General features: G+C 54.8%; 1 protein-coding gene and 1 long non-coding RNA gene across 2 annotated transcripts in view; both read right to left on the bottom strand.

Annotated features, from left to right (window-relative positions):
- Positions 1-18,192, bottom strand: part of LOC137479659 (uncharacterized) — a 127,950-nt gene that overhangs the window by 37,355 nt on the left and 72,403 nt on the right. The gene's annotated exons all lie outside the window — the stretch shown is intronic.
- P2RY1 (purinergic receptor P2Y1) lies at positions 2,348-5,274 on the bottom strand. Its single transcript, XM_068200122.1, has one exon. The coding sequence runs from the start codon at positions 5,100-5,102 to the stop codon at positions 4,011-4,013; it is 1,092 nt and encodes a 363-aa protein (XP_068056223.1). The 5' UTR covers positions 5,103-5,274; the 3' UTR covers positions 2,348-4,010.

Here is an 18,192-nt window from a genome sequence, read left to right as displayed (position 1 = left end):
TTAAAATCACAGCACACCAGAAAAATAAGCATTTTCACATCTGCCCTTGGAACACTCAGTAATTCATAGCCACGTGCCAAGTACTAAGTCCTGTGCCTTCAGAGCATTTGAAATTGCTGTGCCCATGCAGTCGGGCTCCAGACACCCCCAGGAGTGCCCCATGTCCTTCCTCACCCAAAAGAGCAGAAGAGCAAGGCCAGGGAAGCTTCCCGCGCCCTCCTGGGGCTCACACTGACCAGTGCCAGGGCTTGGCTGTGGGGCCTCGCTGTGGAGCCAAACCCCAGCGTGTCCCTGGGGGTGCAGAGCAGAGGGTGCTCCTGAGCCTGGCACAGGGCTGGCAGCCACCAGAGCAGCCCTGCAGCTCCCTGGGCCCGGGCTCACCAGCACAGCCCGGGCACCCTGCTGCTGAACGCAGGCTCAGGTGCTGCTCGCACCCTGCTCAGGAGCCCATTCAGGCCGTGCTCTATGAACCGGGTTAAAACGACAAAGTCCCGGTGTGCAAATGTACAAACTGACAGCAGTTCACGTGGGGCTTTCACGCTGACTTCAAGGTGTTTTAAAGATATGTAAGAGTTACTGGGCAAAAATAGGAAAGAACATTAACCCATGAGCTGCAGGAAGCAAATACAGCTCACGAATGAGAATTGGTGTTGGCGTGGATCTGGCAAATGTTAAGCTCTAAATAACTGTTTACTTCAAACTTTGTGGTGTCTTAAGAGAATGATTTGTAGTCAGAAGATTCCCAAGCATGCCCAGGGGGAAAGCAGGTTACAAGCATGATCACAAAATCAGAACAGGTTTAATCTCATTTGCTAGTCAAAGATTGCACAGCATGAGGGAAGGTGGAACTTCTAGGTGGTCACAGTAGAGAGATAATGAGCTGGATCTTGTCCCTAGTAATCACAACCGATCGTTGCCAGTGATTATCAATTACCAGCCCAAAGGCCAGAGCTGCAGTTGCATTCTACTCACATATTGGATGGATTAGAAATTCCAGGTGAGTGGCTCAGGGAAAGGCCTCTTCAACTGCACCCAGTCCTGAGGCTGATGGATAATCACAGGGATCACCTGGGCCCCAGGTGCTGGTGGGCTGCTTGCCTTCCATAAATACATCACAGAAAGGCTCTGTTCAGGGCCAGACTTGGGCAGTTCCCTGGGAGCTCTGGTCCTTATCCTGCCTGTGGCTCTGCTGGGTGCCCATTCCCTGTCTCTCTCGCATGGGACACCCAGCGCATGGTTCTGCTGTACTCCAGGTAAAGAGGAGGTGCGGGAGCAGACAGGAATCTGGTGGGATCCTGCAGCGGCTCCAAGTACCCGGTGCCAAGCGCAGCAGGGCTGGCAAAGCGAGCAGGAGCTCTGCGGGAGGCTGTGAGGCTCCGCCGCAGCCCCAGCGCTGGCCGTGACAGCCGGGAGTGTCCCCGGGCGTGGAGCGCGGTGTCGCCTCCGCCGGCACGGAGCTGCGGGGCGCGCCCAGCCGCGTGGAAAGCGCGCTGGATGAAGCTGCCAGCGCCGCTCCCTGCCGCGCCGCTCGGCAGCGACAGGACCCCCGAGCCGAGCCGAGCCGAGCCGAGCCGAGCCGTGCCCGCGGCCAGCACCTGCGGGCTCGGCCGGCTCCGGCACCGCTCCCTCCGGCCAGCCCAGCGCCGAGCGAGCCGCGCAGGGAGCTCGGCCAGCCCGCAGCCCCGGGCGCTCGGGGCCGGCCGCACGCTCGCCAGCGTGGCCCTCCCGGCCTGGCTGTCCCCGGCTCTGTCCCGCTGTCCCCGGCTCTGTCCCGCTGTCCCCGCGGAGTCCCTGCCCGCCGGGCAGGGCTGCACAGACGGCGGGGCTGCACCGAGCCCGGCCCGGCCTGGGGGTCTGTGCCCTGCTGGGGCTGCCCGGCGCCTCTGGTCGAACGCGAATTTGTGGAACGTTTTATTTCCTAACTGAACGCCAGAAATCGACCACAAAACGTTCGGGGAAGAACAGGATTTTCAACACAGAGAAGCAGATTCAAAGAATATCCTATTTTTATGCTCCCTCTCTGTGTAATTCATCTGCCATTCCAAACAAGACGTGCCTCAGCTGAATGAAGCCTCAAATAATCACATAATAGGAGAAGTAATTTATTGTGAATCAGGCTATTTCTGTGCTATATAAATAGTCTGTGCTGTTCCACGGGCTTTGTCAGTCAGGATTAATTAGCAATTGACCCTTGCTTGAGATTTCTTCACTACCTCTACATTTTTCATAGGGCTAAATGAGCTCTCCACATTGCTTTAAGAGGCTTCCTAAGCTGGAGATTCATTTACCTCTAGGCTATAAATCAGTAGTTTAATTTATCACTAGGTTACATATCAGCAGTAAATAGTCAGGGTGGAATTGAGTTTATTATAAAGGTGTTCTGTTAGAAGACACAGTATTACAGTGATTGAAACATGCTCTTCAATTTTCCATTAATGCCCAATTCTGAATATGACCACAGAGAACCACACTTTACAAACTTTACATTTAGCATCCTAATAAATAAGTTCAATAAATAGGGACTCTGCAGAGTAAGCCATACATACAAACAGAAGCTGCTTAATAATGTTGTCAAAAAATAACTAGAGCTACTCTAATTTGTAACCAATCACTGGAATTGGTAAGTAAAATATAAATATTTTACTCATATGATGCAGACCAGAGGAACAAAGATGTGTTAAAAATCACCCTTAGGATTACATCGCACTTAATTTTGTACACTAAATTCATTATTCAGAGCATGCTTTTAGCACAAAGAATTTTCAAATACATTTATTAAAAATATGAGAAATGAGTGAGACTGCCCATGTAGAATTTCATCTGTGCCTGATCACTAGCTCTTGTGTTACACAATGTTGCAGTTGGGCTAATTTTAGATGAACTATTCCACATTTGGAGAAGATCTATAGTAAAGGGCCAGATTTAGTCTGTAGTATATCGCAACATCTTGTAAATACAGCAATTTATTTGTCAAAGTACAAAAAAAAATTAATTCCCCCCGATTATTGTTATATATAATATATATATAATCCATTTATATTATCCATTTTAAGAGTCGCTGTTCTTGGGACACGACCTGTGTTACGTTCAGCAGGAGCAGAACCTTTCTGGCAGCCGAGGCAGGTACGTGGAGCACGTGTTCCCGCCGGCCTCAAGGCTCGGCTGTTCCCAGCACACCCATCTCGGGCTCCGCGCCGTGCCAGCGGGCCCGGGCGGCTCGGCCAGCGCTCCCCGGCCAGCCGGGCCACGCTGGGCCCGTCCCTGCGGCTGGCACCGAGCCCCAGGAGCCGCGACCCCGCACGGCCTCGCTCCCCGTGTCTGGGGCCGGCTCCGCTGCCGAGGGGCCCGGGCCGCCAAGGGGGCCAGCTTTGCCATGAACAACCATCGCAATCCCAAAGCACAACCATGCACACACCAGCAAAGCCTACCTTGAGTAAAACACCGGCACTGAAAGAGGACTGAACCATAAATGCCACCAAACTATCAAGTAATTATCAGCACTAGAAGTAGATGAAAAAAAAAATAAAACTGAAAATGGTAACTGCATCATGACTTTGATTTAAATCCTTGCGTACAACAGCGAGTGAGCAGAAAGCCTGGTCTATGGCTGAGCCTCAGAACACAAGATACTGCTCTTATTTTTATTTCCTATTTTTAAAGACAGGCTGACTGAGAACATTTTCAAACGTGGGAGACTAAGTCATTAAACCAGATGCACTTGGATTCCTCTCCTCCTTTAGGGAATTTACTTCATTTTACTTTATCTGACAGAAGTCAGAAATAAATGAAACTACTGAAGGAAAGCTGAGTTTTGACATGTTATTTTCTATTAAAATTCTATTTCTTCCACTGACTTTGTGCAGCTTTTCTTAAGACCAGAAAATGAGGCTTTATCTAAAAAAGAATTTGAGACTGGTAGATTTTCCTCACACGCTTGTAAGCCCTACAGTCTCCTACCGCCTCAAAGCAGAGGATTTTTTTCGAACCGTTCCCAAATCTTCTGCATTTGTTCACAAACTGGTATCTCCGTTCTGTTTATATTCTGATAAAATATTGAGAGTCATGTCCTCGCTTTTGGACTGCACATTGTGTTCGCTCCTTCTGGATGATTTCCTGGTGGCCCTGGAAAGCCGCCTTCGGAAGGTGTCACCTGCCAGGAAGTAAAGGATGGGGTCAACGCAGCTGTTGAGGCTGGCCAGGCCCCTCGTCACTTGGTAAGTGGCATAAACCTTATCGTTGAAGGCACACATATCTGGGGTTTGAAAATCCACCCTGGCCCTTAGATTTAAGGTCTTCATCACGTGGAAGGGAAGGTAAGACACTGCAAAGACCGTCAACACAATAATGACCAGGTAAATGGATTTTCTCCTGAGAGGAGAATTGTCCAAATCCTTGTAAATCAAAGCTTTCACGATGAGCCCATAGCAACCAAGAATCACTATGAAGGGGATGCAGAACATCAGCACGGTGGTGCACATGCTATAGATGAAGTAACTTCTCAGGTAATCATCGGCCGTTGTGTCGTAGCACGTTGTGGTTTTATTTTTCCTTATCCCGGTTCCCGAGTAGAAGAGTATTGGAGAAATCACGGCCACCACAAGGACCCAGACCAGGCTGCTGATGTACACCGCATTCTTCTTCTTCAGCCTCCCCAGCGACTTCAAGGGGTGCACCACTCCCGTGTACCTGTGCACGCTTATGCAGGTCAGAAACAGGATACTGCCGTACAGGTTCACGTGGAAGATGAACCTCTGCAGCTTGCACATGACATCTCCGAAGATCCAGTCTGTTTTGTTGAAGTAGTAAAAGATGAGGGCGGGCAGAGTCAAAACATACAAGAAATCGGCTAGTGCCAAGTTGAACATGTAAACCGAGATGCCGCTCCAAGGCCTCATGTGGAAGACAAACATCCAGATAGCCACGCTGTTGCCCAAAAACCCAGTGATGAAGACCAGAATGTAGACAGTGGGCAGGTAATAGAACTGGAAGCCGGTTTTGGTCAGGGAGCACTTGGTGGTGACGTTTCCCGCAGACCAGCCACTGCTGGATAACAGGTTGGGTTCAGTTCCGTTCAGAGCAGCAGAGAGAAGGACTTCGGTCATGATCCTTCCCCCAGAGTCACATAGGGCTGAGGCGAAGCAACGAAGTCTCTACAGGCACAGAAACGCATCTAAAAAAATAAGAGAGCAAAGGAAACCTAGCTGGAAGGTGAGCCCTGTCCTGCTTTTCCTCGGAGATTTCCAAGCGGCGGTACCGGGCCCCGCTCCGCTCCCCGCCCCGCTCCCGGGGAGCCGCGCACGCCGCCGCCACCGCGTGCTGGCCCGGCCGGAGCGGGGACAGGGACAGGGCGGCGGCGGGGCCGCACGGGGGCGGCGGGAACGGGGCCGAACGGGGGCAGGGAGCGGCCAATCCACCCGCGCCCCTCGGCGATCGCCGCCGCCCCCGCGCTGCCGCCCCGTCCCGCCGCCCGCCCGGTCACCTCCGCCCCGGCCCCGCTCCCCGCGCCGCCCCGGCCCCGCCGCACCCCAGCCCGGCTGCAGGAGCGCCGGGGCCGCCCCACCTGCCTCCTCTGCCTCCTCCTCCTCCTCGTCGCCGTCGTCTCAGCCCGCGCTCGCCGCTCCGCGCCGCCGGCAGCGCCCGCCCGCGGGGGGCGGCGCCCCGGCCGCGGCTGCCCCGGCGCCCATGGCCGGGCAGGGCCGGGGGCGGCGGGACCGGCCCCGGACGGCGGCAGCGCCGCGGAGCGCGGCCCCTCGGCGGGCACGGCGCCGGCCCCGCCGGACTGAGCCGGGCGGGACGAGGCGCGGCTCGGCCCCGGCGCGCCCGCCCCCCGCGCCGCCCCCGCACGGGCGGTGCTGCCGCGCCCGCCGGCACCGGGGCCGCGCCGCGGGGACGGGGACGGGGACGGCACCGGCGCTGCCCCTGCCCCGGGGCACCCGCCGCACCGAGCTCCGAGGGCAGCCGCGCTGGGCAGGAGGCGGCGGTGGAGCCCACGCGGTGCGGCGGGCGTGGAGCCCGGGCACGGCCACCGGTGTGTGACGGTGTCACAGCCCGGGCAGGCGGCACAGGGAACGCTGGCCCGAGGCAGGGTCCCTTTAGCCCTAACGGGGCTGGGACTGGGTCCCCTCAGCCCTCAGAGGGATGGGGCAGGGCGGTGCTGCACCGAGGCTGAGACCTCTGTCGCACGTCTTGGCCAGTGGGTGGGTGCCAAGGGTGCTGCTCCCGAGCTGCTGCCAGAGGTGGAACAGCCCTTCCCTGATTCTGCTTTCACTCAACCCTTTGAAATCTGCTCTGCAACCCAGTTTAAGTGACACGAACATGTTAATTGCTGTAAATGGAACAGCTGAGCAGAAATATGCTCTACTGACCTCTAATTAAGCGCTATACATTTGGCACTTGAGTCAGAATATGGTTATTATTTATTGTCTTGGCAAAACACAATCTGCTGGTTTCAGCCATTTCTTCCTCGTTCCCATTTTCGCTAAGTGTGGTGGGTGAGACATGAGCCAGTCAGAGCTGCTCTCAGCTCAAAGCTGTGTTCTAGACAGAGTGTTATTAGTCCTTCATGAATATGTATTCATTCCTCAAACTTTTGAGTCTGTTTAAATTATAAAACTTCTTTGCTGGAAAAGCTTAATTGGGAAATCAGCTGCATATTGTACCCCTGTGGGAATATGCAAGTGGTTGCAGATGGAGTCACCGGCCTGGCTTCACTTTTGGGGCAACTTAAGCTACAACGTCAAAGCAACAGCTTCAGTTTTGTAAATACAATACCTTTCCTTCTTTTATGTTAGGGCTTTTTTCCCCTTCTGTATTTATCCACTAACAACTGCTTATTCAGTATTTTAAGATTATTTTAAATTTTAATACAAAATGAATGTGAAGAGAAAGGAAAGCAAAAAAGGAGACTAGAAGTGTAACACCTATGAAATCCATGTTGTACGGCAAGCCCGGTTTGCAGAGTTGTTCTGTGGTGCCCTCTAGGATTTGAGAGCACTGGAAAAACGAATCCTGACTCTTCATTTTCCCAGGAAAGCAAACACCCAGCCCACGAGCCAGGCACATGGCAAATGCAGTTCAGTGATATCAAGCCTACCACGCCAGCTTAGGGAAAAGCCATCTTGCTCCTCTGACAATCAGCTGTATGACCCAAAGCAGAATTTATTTTAATGAAGAACTTGGATTATTGTGTAAAAAAGTAATAAAATATGCAAACTGATGATATTAGTAGAGGAGGAACCTTTTAGTTTCTCTGTCCCTTTGTAAGAGCCATTTCACTAGTGACTTCTCAGTGCCACTGCTCACTGCAGCTTCTCGTGGCAGCTTCCTTGAGTTTCCTGTCTTGAGCAAATTTTGAGTCATGCCGAAGCCGTGCCGATAGCATCAGTAAATGCATGCTGTGAACTCCAGCCTGCTTCCCTCGGTTACCTGGGCAGCGCTGCAGATCCAAACCGGAAAGACAAAAGGTTGGAGCACATAGCCGCCGAGGAAGGAGGCATTCCTGGGCTTTGTGCTGGTGCCAGACCAGGCTGAGGTGCAGGCAAGGCCGGGCAGGGGAGCGGGCCCTGGGGAGCTGCCGTGCTGGCAGCGTGGCCGGAGCAGCCGGGACTGGGAGCCAGAGCAGCAGGAGGGTGCTCTGGAGACGATGCTCTGCCTGAGGATGGTGCTCTGAGGATGGTGCTCTGCCCGGAGGATGCGCTCTGCCTGAGGATGGTGCTCTGGGGATGGTGCTCTGCCCAGAGGATGTGCTCTGCCTGAGGATGGTGCTCTGCCCGGGGATGGTGCTCTGCCCGGGGATGGTGCTCTGCCCGGGGATGGTGCTCTGGGGATGGTGCTCTGCCCAGAGGATGGTGCTCTGAGGATGGTTCTCTGCCCGGGGATGGTGCTCTGCCCAGGGATGGTGCTCTGCCCGGGGATGGTGCTCTGCCCAGAGGATGGTGCTCTGCCCAGGGATGGTGCTCTGCCCAGAGGATGGTGCTCTGCCCAGAGGATGGTGCTCTGCCCAGAGGATGGTGCTCTGAGGATGGTGCTCTGCCCAGAGGATGGTGCTCTGCTCGAGGATGTGCTCTGCCCGGGGATGGTGCTTTGCCCAGAGGATGGTGCTCTGCCCGGGGATGGTGCTCTGCCCGGGGATGGTGCTCTGCTCGAGGATGTGCTCTGCCCAGGGATGGTTCTCTGCCCGGGGATGGTGCTCTGCCTGAGGATGGTGCTCTGAGGATGGTGCTGTGCCCGGGGATGGTGCTCTGCTCGAGGATGTGCTCTGCCCGGGGATGGTGCTCTGCCCGGGGATGGTGCTCTGCCCAGGGATGGTGCTCTGCCTGAGGATGGTGCTCTGCCCAGATGATGGTGCTCTGCCCAGGGATGGTGCTCTGCCCGGGGATGGTGCTCTGCCCGGGGATGGTGCTCTGCCTGAGGATGGTGCTCTGAGGATGGTGCTCTGCCTGAGGATGGTGCTCTGCCTGAGGATGGTGCTCTGCCCAGAGGATGGTGCTCTGCCCGGGGATGGTGCTCTGCTCGAGGATGTGCTCTGCCCGGGGATGGTGCTCTGCCCAGAGGATGGTGCTCTGCTCGAGGATGTGCTCTGCCCGGGGATGGTGCTTTGCCCAGAGGATGGTGCTCTGCCCGGGGATGGTGCTCTGCCCGGGGATGGTGCTCTGCTCGAGGATGTGCTCTGCCCAGGGATGGTGCTCTGCCCAGAGGATGGTGCTCTGCCCAGGGATGGTGCTGTGCCCGGGGATGGTGCTCTGCTCGAGGATGTGCTCTGCCCAGGGATGGTTCTCTGCCCGGGGATGGTGCTCTGCTCGAGGATGTGCTCTGCCCGGGGATGGTGCTCTGAGGATGGTGCTCTGCCCAGAGGATGGTGCTCTGCTCGAGGATGTGCTCTGCCCGGGGATGGTGCTTTGCCCAGAGGATGGTGCTCTGCCCGGGGATGGTGCTCTGCCCGGGGATGGTGCTCTGCTCGAGGATGTGCTCTGCCCAGGGATGGTTCTCTGCCCGGGGATGGTGCTCTGCCTGAGGATGGTGCTCTGAGGATGGTGCTGTGCCCGGGGATGGTGCTCTGCTCGAGGATGTGCTCTGCCCGGGGATGGTGCTCTGCCCGGGGATGGTGCTCTGCCCAGGGATGGTGCTCTGCCTGAGGATGGTGCTCTGCCCAGATGATGGTGCTCTGCCCAGGGATGGTGCTCTGCCCGGGGATGGTGCTCTGCCCGGGGATGGTGCTCTGCCTGAGGATGGTGCTCTGAGGATGGTGCTCTGCCTGAGGATGGTGCTCTGCCTGAGGATGGTGCTCTGCCCAGAGGATGGTGCTCTGCCCGGGGATGGTGCTCTGCTCGAGGATGTGCTCTGCCCGGGGATGGTGCTCTGCCCAGAGGATGGTGCTCTGCTCGAGGATGTGCTCTGCCCGGGGATGGTGCTTTGCCCAGAGGATGGTGCTCTGCCCGGGGATGGTGCTCTGCCCGGGGATGGTGCTCTGCTCGAGGATGTGCTCTGCCCAGGGATGGTGCTCTGCCCAGAGGATGGTGCTCTGCCCAGGGATGGTGCTGTGCCCGGGGATGGTGCTCTGCTCGAGGATGTGCTCTGCCCAGGGATGGTTCTCTGCCCGGGGATGGTGCTCTGCTCGAGGATGTGCTCTGCCCGGGGATGGTGCTCTGCCCGGGGATGGTGCTCTGCCCAGAGGATGGTGCTCTGCCCAGGGATGGTGCTCTGCCCAGAGGATGGTGCTCTGCCCGGGGATCTGCTCTGCCCAGAGGATATTCTACGTGTGCTGAACATGGCACCTGCAGGTCACGCTGACCTCAGGGGGAATGCTGTCATGACAGAGAGACACCCTGGGGAATTTGTGGCTGCATGGAGAGGTGATAGCTGGACTGGCAGGCCATTCCTGGAGTACCAGTGTGTGTGCTGAAGGATGAATACAGAAGTGCAGACACCTAAAGGCAGAAGTGCTCTGTACTGGATCTATCCTTCCCATTCTTCACCTGCAGTACTCTTGATCTGTTACTACACACTCCAAGCTCAGATTTATAATCTGGTCTGAGACTACAATTTATTTAGTCTTCCCTGCCAGGGCAGGATTTTCCAAGATACCTGACTCATCCCTGTAACCTTTTTCTGAGAGTTATCTCATTTTTCAGTGGCTCTTGGGAAGGGTGGGCCACTGAACACTGGTTGTGACGGGGCTGACATGGATTACAGGCACCCAGCTGCCTCCCTGCCTGGCAGGGTTGATGGGAAATCTCTGCACCCGAGCAGCCTGTGCTGTCCAGGCAGCCCATCCCTGCCCTCACGGGCAGCCTGCACCTCAGCATGGCCCTTCTGAGCCTGCCGGCACTGGGAATGGAGATCTCACATCCTGGCTACAGCAGTTTGCACATTCTGGCTGCACTGCTTCAGCTGCAAAAGGTCCAAACGCATGAGTAAAGAACAAGGCAGATTTTTTCTCAGCCACTCTGTTCCATGCCTTCTTCCACCGCCAGAAAACGAGTGCCTTCCTGCTTGCCACGCCGAGCTGTTCTTATTTTGGAGCACAACATGAAGCATGTTGCATTAGCACCTTTTCCTCCATCGCTCCAGCATATGCCTGGAGCTGACTTCGTTTCTGTCTGGTAGAGCTGGAGCTGAATTCCTTCCAGCTCTGCCTCTTAATGCATTTTCTGCAAAATCTGGGATTTTATACCACTGATTTCCATTAAACTGAATGTTTTGTTCCGTTAACAGCTGATTTAACCCAAATGGATGATATATCCCTAACGAGGAATGAAAGTGTGCTGGAGCACAAATGGAAATTCCCAGTCAGTCCAATTAGTGCTGAGCTGTTGTGGTGTGGGGGAGTGTGAAGGGAACAGGCTGCTCCTGGATCCAGCTGCTTGGTGCTGGTGCTGGTTGGTGCTGGTTATCAGGAAGACTCAGATGCCAGTGTCTCAGGGTGTGCTGGTGCCAGCAAGGGGCCCAAACCAGGCTGAGAGCTGGTGGAAAGGACCCTTGTAAATGTCACCACAACACCTGCCCGTAGAGGGGGAAAACAAACACATAGAAACACAGAAAGGGTTTAAGGCACACTGCATCTCACTCAGGAGAGCCGCTGGAAAGGACAGGTGAGCACAGAGACTGTAGGGCGAGCACAGTGCTCGAGGGTGAGCACAGAGCTTGGAGACTGAGCTGCTCTCAACTCCCCACCACAGGACACCTTACCTGCTGCAAAAATTCCTATTTCACACTTTACCTCAATTGGCTTGTGACCTACCTATTGGCTTCTGGAGAGCTTCGTTCGCCTTCACCTTAGGAAACTCTTCAGATCAAACAACAATTTACCACATTGTTTTCCTTCTTCGGTCCCTGAAGATTCTTTTATTCCTTTTTCATGTGCCACAGAAAACGGCATCTCTTCCCAGCACTCATTTATACACCCTGCAGGCTTTCCACGGGGAGCCCAAATACAATTTATTTCATTTTAAAATACTTCTGCCCGCAGTGTATAAAATACTTTACAATATTCCCTTTACAACACAATATTCCCTTTTCCCCTTGTGAAGGGCAGGTTTCTGGTGGGCAGCTCTGCACCAGCCCCAGGGACCCTGTGGCCCAGGGCACCACAGGAGCTGCTCCGGTGCAGAAAGGAGTTCGTGTCCCCGGGCAGCCGTGCGGAGGGGAGGGCAGCGGGAGCAGCCCTGCCGCGGATCCTCCCCGCACTGCCAGCCCCGGCCGCCGCTGTTTGCCTTTCCTCGGAAAACAAACCGGGCAAGTGGCAGCTCAAGAGCTGATAAGAATAATTAGACGTGTCCGTGGCAGATAGGACACGCAGGGCTGCCGGCGGGACGTGCCCGAAGGAGAACGGGAGAAAGGAGCTCGCTCTGCACAATGCCCCGACAGGAAGGGGCGGGCTGGGCCGGGCTCTGCTCCCTCAGGACAAGGGGAAAACAAACCCAGGCTGTGCCAGGGGACCCTGAATAGTGGGAAAATTTCTTCACCCAAAGGGTTGTGCAGTAGAGTCCCCATCCTGGAGGGATTTAAAAGCCCTGTGAATGTGGCACTGGAGAACCTGAGTAAATGGTGGCATTGGCAGTGTGGGGGGATTCGATGGTCTTGGAGAGCTCCTCCGGCCTGAATGATTCTGTGGTTCTGTGACTCAGCTCTGATGGTGTTTCTGCCCTGTGCTTGCTGTCCCTGAGGACTGTCACCCCATCGTTTAGGGGGCGACAGAATCGTGCTGTGCTCCAGCCCTCCAGGAGACTCCCCAGTGCCTGCTGTGGCCTGGGGAGCAGCTCCCTCCCCTCCAGCACAAGAGAAGCCAGCTCCTCTCTGCATTTTTATGTCTGAGCTGACATTTTGCTGTCTGGAAAACAAAAGCTGTTCCTGGGCTAATTAACTAGATCTCACACAGCATCGTGTGTGCCCCGGGGAGCCAGAGTCCCAACAGGGTGTGAGCTTTGGGAGGCAGAACGGCACAGTCGGGTGCCATTGGGAGAAGATGGTAATTCAGTGATCAGCAGTGGGGGACGTGGGCAGTGTCCAGCACGGGAGGGGGGAGCGTCCGGCAGGCCGGGCCAGTGGCCGGTGGGAGCCCCACAGAGGGCTCCCCCAGAGGGCTTTTTGCCCTATTAACATTATAAACCAAGAATGATAACAGAGTCCCTTCTGTATTCCAGAATTTGCAAATGGTTTGTGATAGCAGTACAGCACAGCAATAATTGGAGCTAACGGAGGTGACTTATTAATCCTAGTAGAGCAACTACACTTCCAGAGTCTAAAGATAACACAGGATCCTGGAAAACTTGTTCTAATTACAGCAGGGAGCAATCTTGCCTTCTTCCTATGTGGCCATTTTAAACTGAAATTACTATTCTCAGTAGAAAAGCTCTTTTGTTCAGCTCCTGGCCAAGAAAGACAATTCTGCCGAGGCAGTTTGATGGCACATTAATGCTCACATTATACAGTCTCCTCAAACGGCCACAACAAACAGGTCAGAAACACTGAAGATTGCATACCAGGGGAGACAAAATTAAATATTTCAATTAAGAATGTGCTACCTAATGCATAGGGGGAATGAACGTGGCGCTGCCTCTGAGGTGCTGTGGCCAAAGCTATATTCCAGCTGACTGGTAGGGCACTACTGAGGCATCAGTGGGACCCTGCAGGTGTCTCCTTCCAGCCCTGTGAGGTTCTTCATGTGGGCACAAGTGGGGGCAGTAGCCAAGCCTGGGACAGAAGAAGTCAAATACAGCTCAGAAAACACCTGTCCTTGCATCAGCATCACATCATAGCCATCATCTGCTGGTGTTTAGCAAATATTAGCAATATGTTCATATTGGAATTACCATTAAATTTCCCTTTTGATATTTCTTTATATATTTATTTAAATGTTGGCAAAATTGTTTCTTGATGTTTTAGTGTAGATTTGATTAGGTCATCTATTTGGTTAAAATAAGTCTTCTTGACCCTCAAAACCTCAGACTGCTAAAATCAAGCTGTTTCGGGTGCTAAACTCATAAAAGAGGTGGTAAAGCTGATCTGAGAGAGTTCTTCCAAGCTAAGACAGTGAAATGAGCGGGCAGTAATGTAATGAGAGGTGAGAGCCCAGAACATCGCCTTTCCAGGGGCAGCCGCAAACCCAAACTCGCGAGGTGACTCCTGCTGCTGGTGCAAGCCCCCGCGCTGGAGCCCTCCGGAGCTGCCATCCTTCCGCCTTTCTGCCTGGCCTGCCCACGTTTCCCCCCGATCGGTTCTGCTCGAGCGGCTCCGAGCGGGGCACGCCCCGCACACCCCGCGCTGCCGGCGGGGCGCGGAGCCGGGGCTGACGCACGGCTCGGCCTCCCTGCCCGGGAAGTCCGCTCTGCTTCGCCCGTGCCTGGCTTCGAGCGCCCGCAGCTCCCGTAATGATCCCTCAGAGCTTTGTCTAATGGGTCCAAAGACCTGCCTGGGCGCTGCTTGTACAAAGCATAGCAAACAAAGAGGAGGGAAGGTGCAGGTCTTGCCCCTGCTTCATCCCTCGCTGCCAGGGGTGAAACCCAAGTGGTCCAGGGAGGTGGAGCCCCCGTGCCCTTCCTGCCCACAGCACCAGCTCCGCCTGCCCGTTCCTCACATCAGCTTGCCTTTTTGCAACCTGCCCTCCCTCACTCCCTCCCATTCCTGCCCGAAGGGTCTAATCAGGGGAAGGAATGGCCTCGAAAATACCAGTCATGGAAATGGGAATCAAATTGTTCAGTTTAGCGATGCCACATAATGAATCCTGGATTTTTAGCCTGATGCCAATTCTCACTTTTATTTTATTTCTGGAATAGATGAAAATGCAGTCATGACAAAGAAGTGTCAGGAGTTTAAACTAAGCATTAAAAGCCCCCTTTTCTGAGCTCTCTTCCAACAGGTTTGAAGCAGATGGGGGGTAGGAGCACCTTGAGCAACACCTCTGCACTGCTATCTCCACAGCCAGATCTTTTCATCCCTTCCCAGCTCTTGTTCCCTCCCTCATTATCCTGCAGCTTTCTCTCCCCGGCTGCTGTGGCCTCCTTCCTCCTGGAGCTCTGTGTGGGGCACGGTCACCCCTCATCACCGGGGTGCTCTGGCTGCTCCCTGTCCTGTCCCCTGGGAGGATGAATGTTTTCCTGTCTCAGAGCACTTGGGCACCTGTGTGCACCTCCCCCCTGACCCCAGGGACACTTCTGTCTGCACACGACAGCCAAAGGTGAAGCTCAGCAGCTCGAAGTGATGGTGAGGAAGGAGGTGATGCCAGGGAACAGACAAAGAGACACATCAGTACCTGAATAAAAACCCCTGAAGCTAATCCTGCGGGACAAAGAACTGCCAGCTCAGCCCTCACTGGAAGCAGACCCCCTGGCACTCCTCACCAAGGCCATTTCCAGCACGAGGAGCATCCTCTGAAGTACAGCTCTAGTTGGAACTGCACAAGCTGCAGCCCTGCAGTGCTGGGGGGTGGCCCTGCTGCAGCGGCCCCTCTGTCCCTGCATTCCTTCCCCCCTGTTGAAATGCCAAGCACAAATAAACTCATCTGGTTTGCACCCTGAGCCGTGGCCCTCTGCACCCTGCTGTGGCACTGGGACCCCCACAGCCCCTGTGGCAGCAGGACTTGGCACCCCACACCCAGGGGAGGCCAGTGCCCACTGCAGGCACATCTTCCCCTGCTGCCCTTCAGCCTCTGCTCTCCTGTGCTAATGCTTTCCATCCCTTAATGACTGATTGTTTATCTAGCTCTTAAGGGATTAACCTTTGTCTTTTCAATTTGGAGCTTCAGGAGCTTATTCCATGAGCCCAGTCTAAAAATGTACCGGGGAAAAAAATCACTGGCATAGATAATCCTTTTTATAACCTCTAGAATTTGAGTGAAAGAACCCACTGTTAAGGAAAAATACATCTGTTAATGTTCAAACATGAGTGAGCCTGGTTGTTGTTGTACAAACCTTTTAAAGCTATTAATGATTGATTTTAAAGTCTCATATTTAGTGGGGGTGGCAGGGGGGCAATATCAACACTGACTTAGAACCATAGCAAACTGGAGGGTGGGAAGGCAAAACCTTCTCTGTGAGTTTCTCTTTGCTGCTTTGATTTCTAAATGAGGTAAAATCAATTATAAATGGGGCAGGTAAAAGAACTGCATTCCCAGATCTGCAGGGATGGATCTGATAAGGATCAACACCAAACCATTCTGTGTCATGGGGGTTTTCTTAGAGCAGCTCATCCTTCATGCCCAGAAGCAGCACCCTGGCACAGAGCTCACTGGTTTTCCTTGGCAGACAGATTCCTCTGTGCCTGACACTTCCATTGCAAACTATGGATTGAGGTGTTTTATCCTGCTGTGGTAAGAAGCCCGATGGACAGGCTGCACAGGAGCTGAGTTCTAATTTAGCCCAAAAAATGGGCACAGATGGGAGGAGCAGGAAATGATCGGCAGCAGCAATGCCACCCAGAGTGCTGCATCCAGCCCTGGGGTCTCCAACACAGAGAGGACGTGGAGCTGCTGGAGCAAACGCAGAGGAGACCATGGAGATGCTCTGAAGAATGGAGCCCCTCTGGAGCCAGGCTGGGGGAGCTGGGGGTGCTCACCTGGGGCAGGGAAGCCCCAGGGAGAGCTCAGAGCCCCTGCCAGGAGAGCTGCAGAGGGACTGGGGACAAGGCCTGGAGGCACAGGGCACAGGGAATGGGTCCCACTGCCAGAGGGAAGAGCTGGATGGGAGATTAGGAATTGGAAATTGTTCCCTGGCACGGTGGGCAGGCCCTGGCACAGGTGCCCAGAGCAGCTGGGGCTGCCCCTGGATCCCTGGCAGTGCCCAAGGCCAGGCTGGACAGTGGGGCTGGGAGCACCTGGGACAGTGGGAGGTGTCCCTGCCATGGCAGGGGTGGAATGGGTGATCTTTAAGGTCCCTCCCAGCCAGTCTGGGTCTCTGTGATTTCCAGGGTCAGGGCGTGCTGACTGTCCAGGGGTGCTGCAGCTGCCCTGTCCCAGCCCCGTCCCTGGGGCTGGCCTGGCTGCCAGCAGTGGCACCAGGAGGGGAGGGCAGAGCCACCAAGCTGCCTGTTTTCAGCCCAGCCTGGTTTGCTCAGCTGGTTCAACAGCGTGTGAGTGATGAGGGAGCGCTGAGCAGAGGGAGCAGGGCTTTTGTCTCCCGCTGTGTTTGTGCCGTGCCTGGCAGGAAGGCACACTCCACGCTGTCTTAATGGAAATAAATTCCTCCCTGGTACAGGTGCTAATGAGGCTTCATCTGTTTGGCTAAGGGAGCTGCCTCGGGAACCCTGCCAAATGCCCTTGGCCTGGCTGCAGCCAAGGAAGTAGCAGCCACAGCGAGAGCTTAGTACTGCTGTAAAGTAATGAGGAGTGGGATCAGCCTGCCCAGCTCACTGGCCAAATAATGAGATTGCATCTCTGAAGTCAAAATCTGTGGTTCAGTGAATTAATTCTATGTAAACTGACAGGTCGAACGACTTTTCTAGAAGCCATTTCTAGAAACAGTGGGGGTGCACATGTCCTGCTCTGCACTCCAGAGCTGCTGTGGCTGCTCGGGGTCCTCCTGCCCCAACCCCCGGCCCCTGAGCCCTGTGGCTGCTGCGGTTCCGGGTGATGATGCAGGTGGGGTCACACACGGACCCCTGGATGACAGGATGCCCCCAAGGTCTGGCGGTGTCTGCTGCCCGAGGAGCATCCCGAGCACTGTGCAGGAGCCTCCTGCCCTGGGCTCTGGGAGCAGAGCGCCTCACTGCCGTGGGCTGCCCATGGCAGCCCCGCTGCTCCCGGGCTGCTGGGCACCACGGATGGATGGATGGACGGATGGATGGATGGATCGATCGATCAATCCATGGATGGATGGATGGATGGATGATGGATGGATCCATGGATGGATGGATGGATGGTGGATGGATGGATGATGGATGAATCCACGGATGGATGGATGGATGGATGGATCGATCGATCAATCCATGGATGGATGGATGGATGGATGATGGATGGATCCATGGATGGATGGATGGATGATGGATGGATCCATGGATGGATGGATGGATCCATGGATGGATGGATGGATGATGGATGAACCCATGGATGGATGGATGGATGGATGGATGAATCCATGGATGGATGGATGGATGGATGGATGGATCCATGGATGGATGGATGGATGATGGATGGATCCATGGATGGATGGATGGATCCATGGATGGATGGATGGATGGATGGATGGATGGATGAATCCACGGATGGATGGATGGATGGATGGATGGATCCATGGATGGATGGATGGATGATGGATGGATCCATGGATGGATGGATGGATCCATGGATGGATGGATGGATGATGGATGAACCCATGGATGGATGGATGGATGGATGGATGGATGAATCCATGGATGGATGGATGGATGGATGGATGGATCGATCAATGGATGGATGGATGGATCGATTGATCCATGGATGGATGGATGGATGGATGGATCCATAGATGGATGGATGGATGGATGGATGATGGATGAATCCATGGATGGATGGATGATGGATGGATGCCATCCATGGATCCATGGAAGGCAGCACCTCCCCAGCCTGGCTCGTCAGGCTGGACCCAGCAGCCCAACAGGGAGGCCAGCCTTGCTGAGCCCCAGAGCCAAAGCAGTGGTTCTGAGGCTGCAGCTGTGTGCTGCCCTCCAGGCTGCTGCCCATCGGTCTGGGCAGCAGAGCAGAGAGACCAGCCAGTGTCACAG

Source organism: Anomalospiza imberbis, chromosome 10 (assembly GCF_031753505.1).
Source record: "Anomalospiza imberbis isolate Cuckoo-Finch-1a 21T00152 chromosome 10, ASM3175350v1, whole genome shotgun sequence".
Lineage (NCBI taxonomy): Eukaryota > Metazoa > Chordata > Aves > Passeriformes > Viduidae > Anomalospiza > Anomalospiza imberbis.
The sequence above is the reverse complement of the archived record's forward strand: the minus strand, read 5'-3'. Positions and strand labels throughout refer to the sequence as shown.

Excerpts from the sequence above, each read along its gene's own strand:
- P2RY1 (XM_068200122.1), bottom strand. The coding sequence starts at position 5,102 with ATGACCGAAGTCCTTCTCTCTGCTGCTCTGAACGGAACTGAACCCAAC.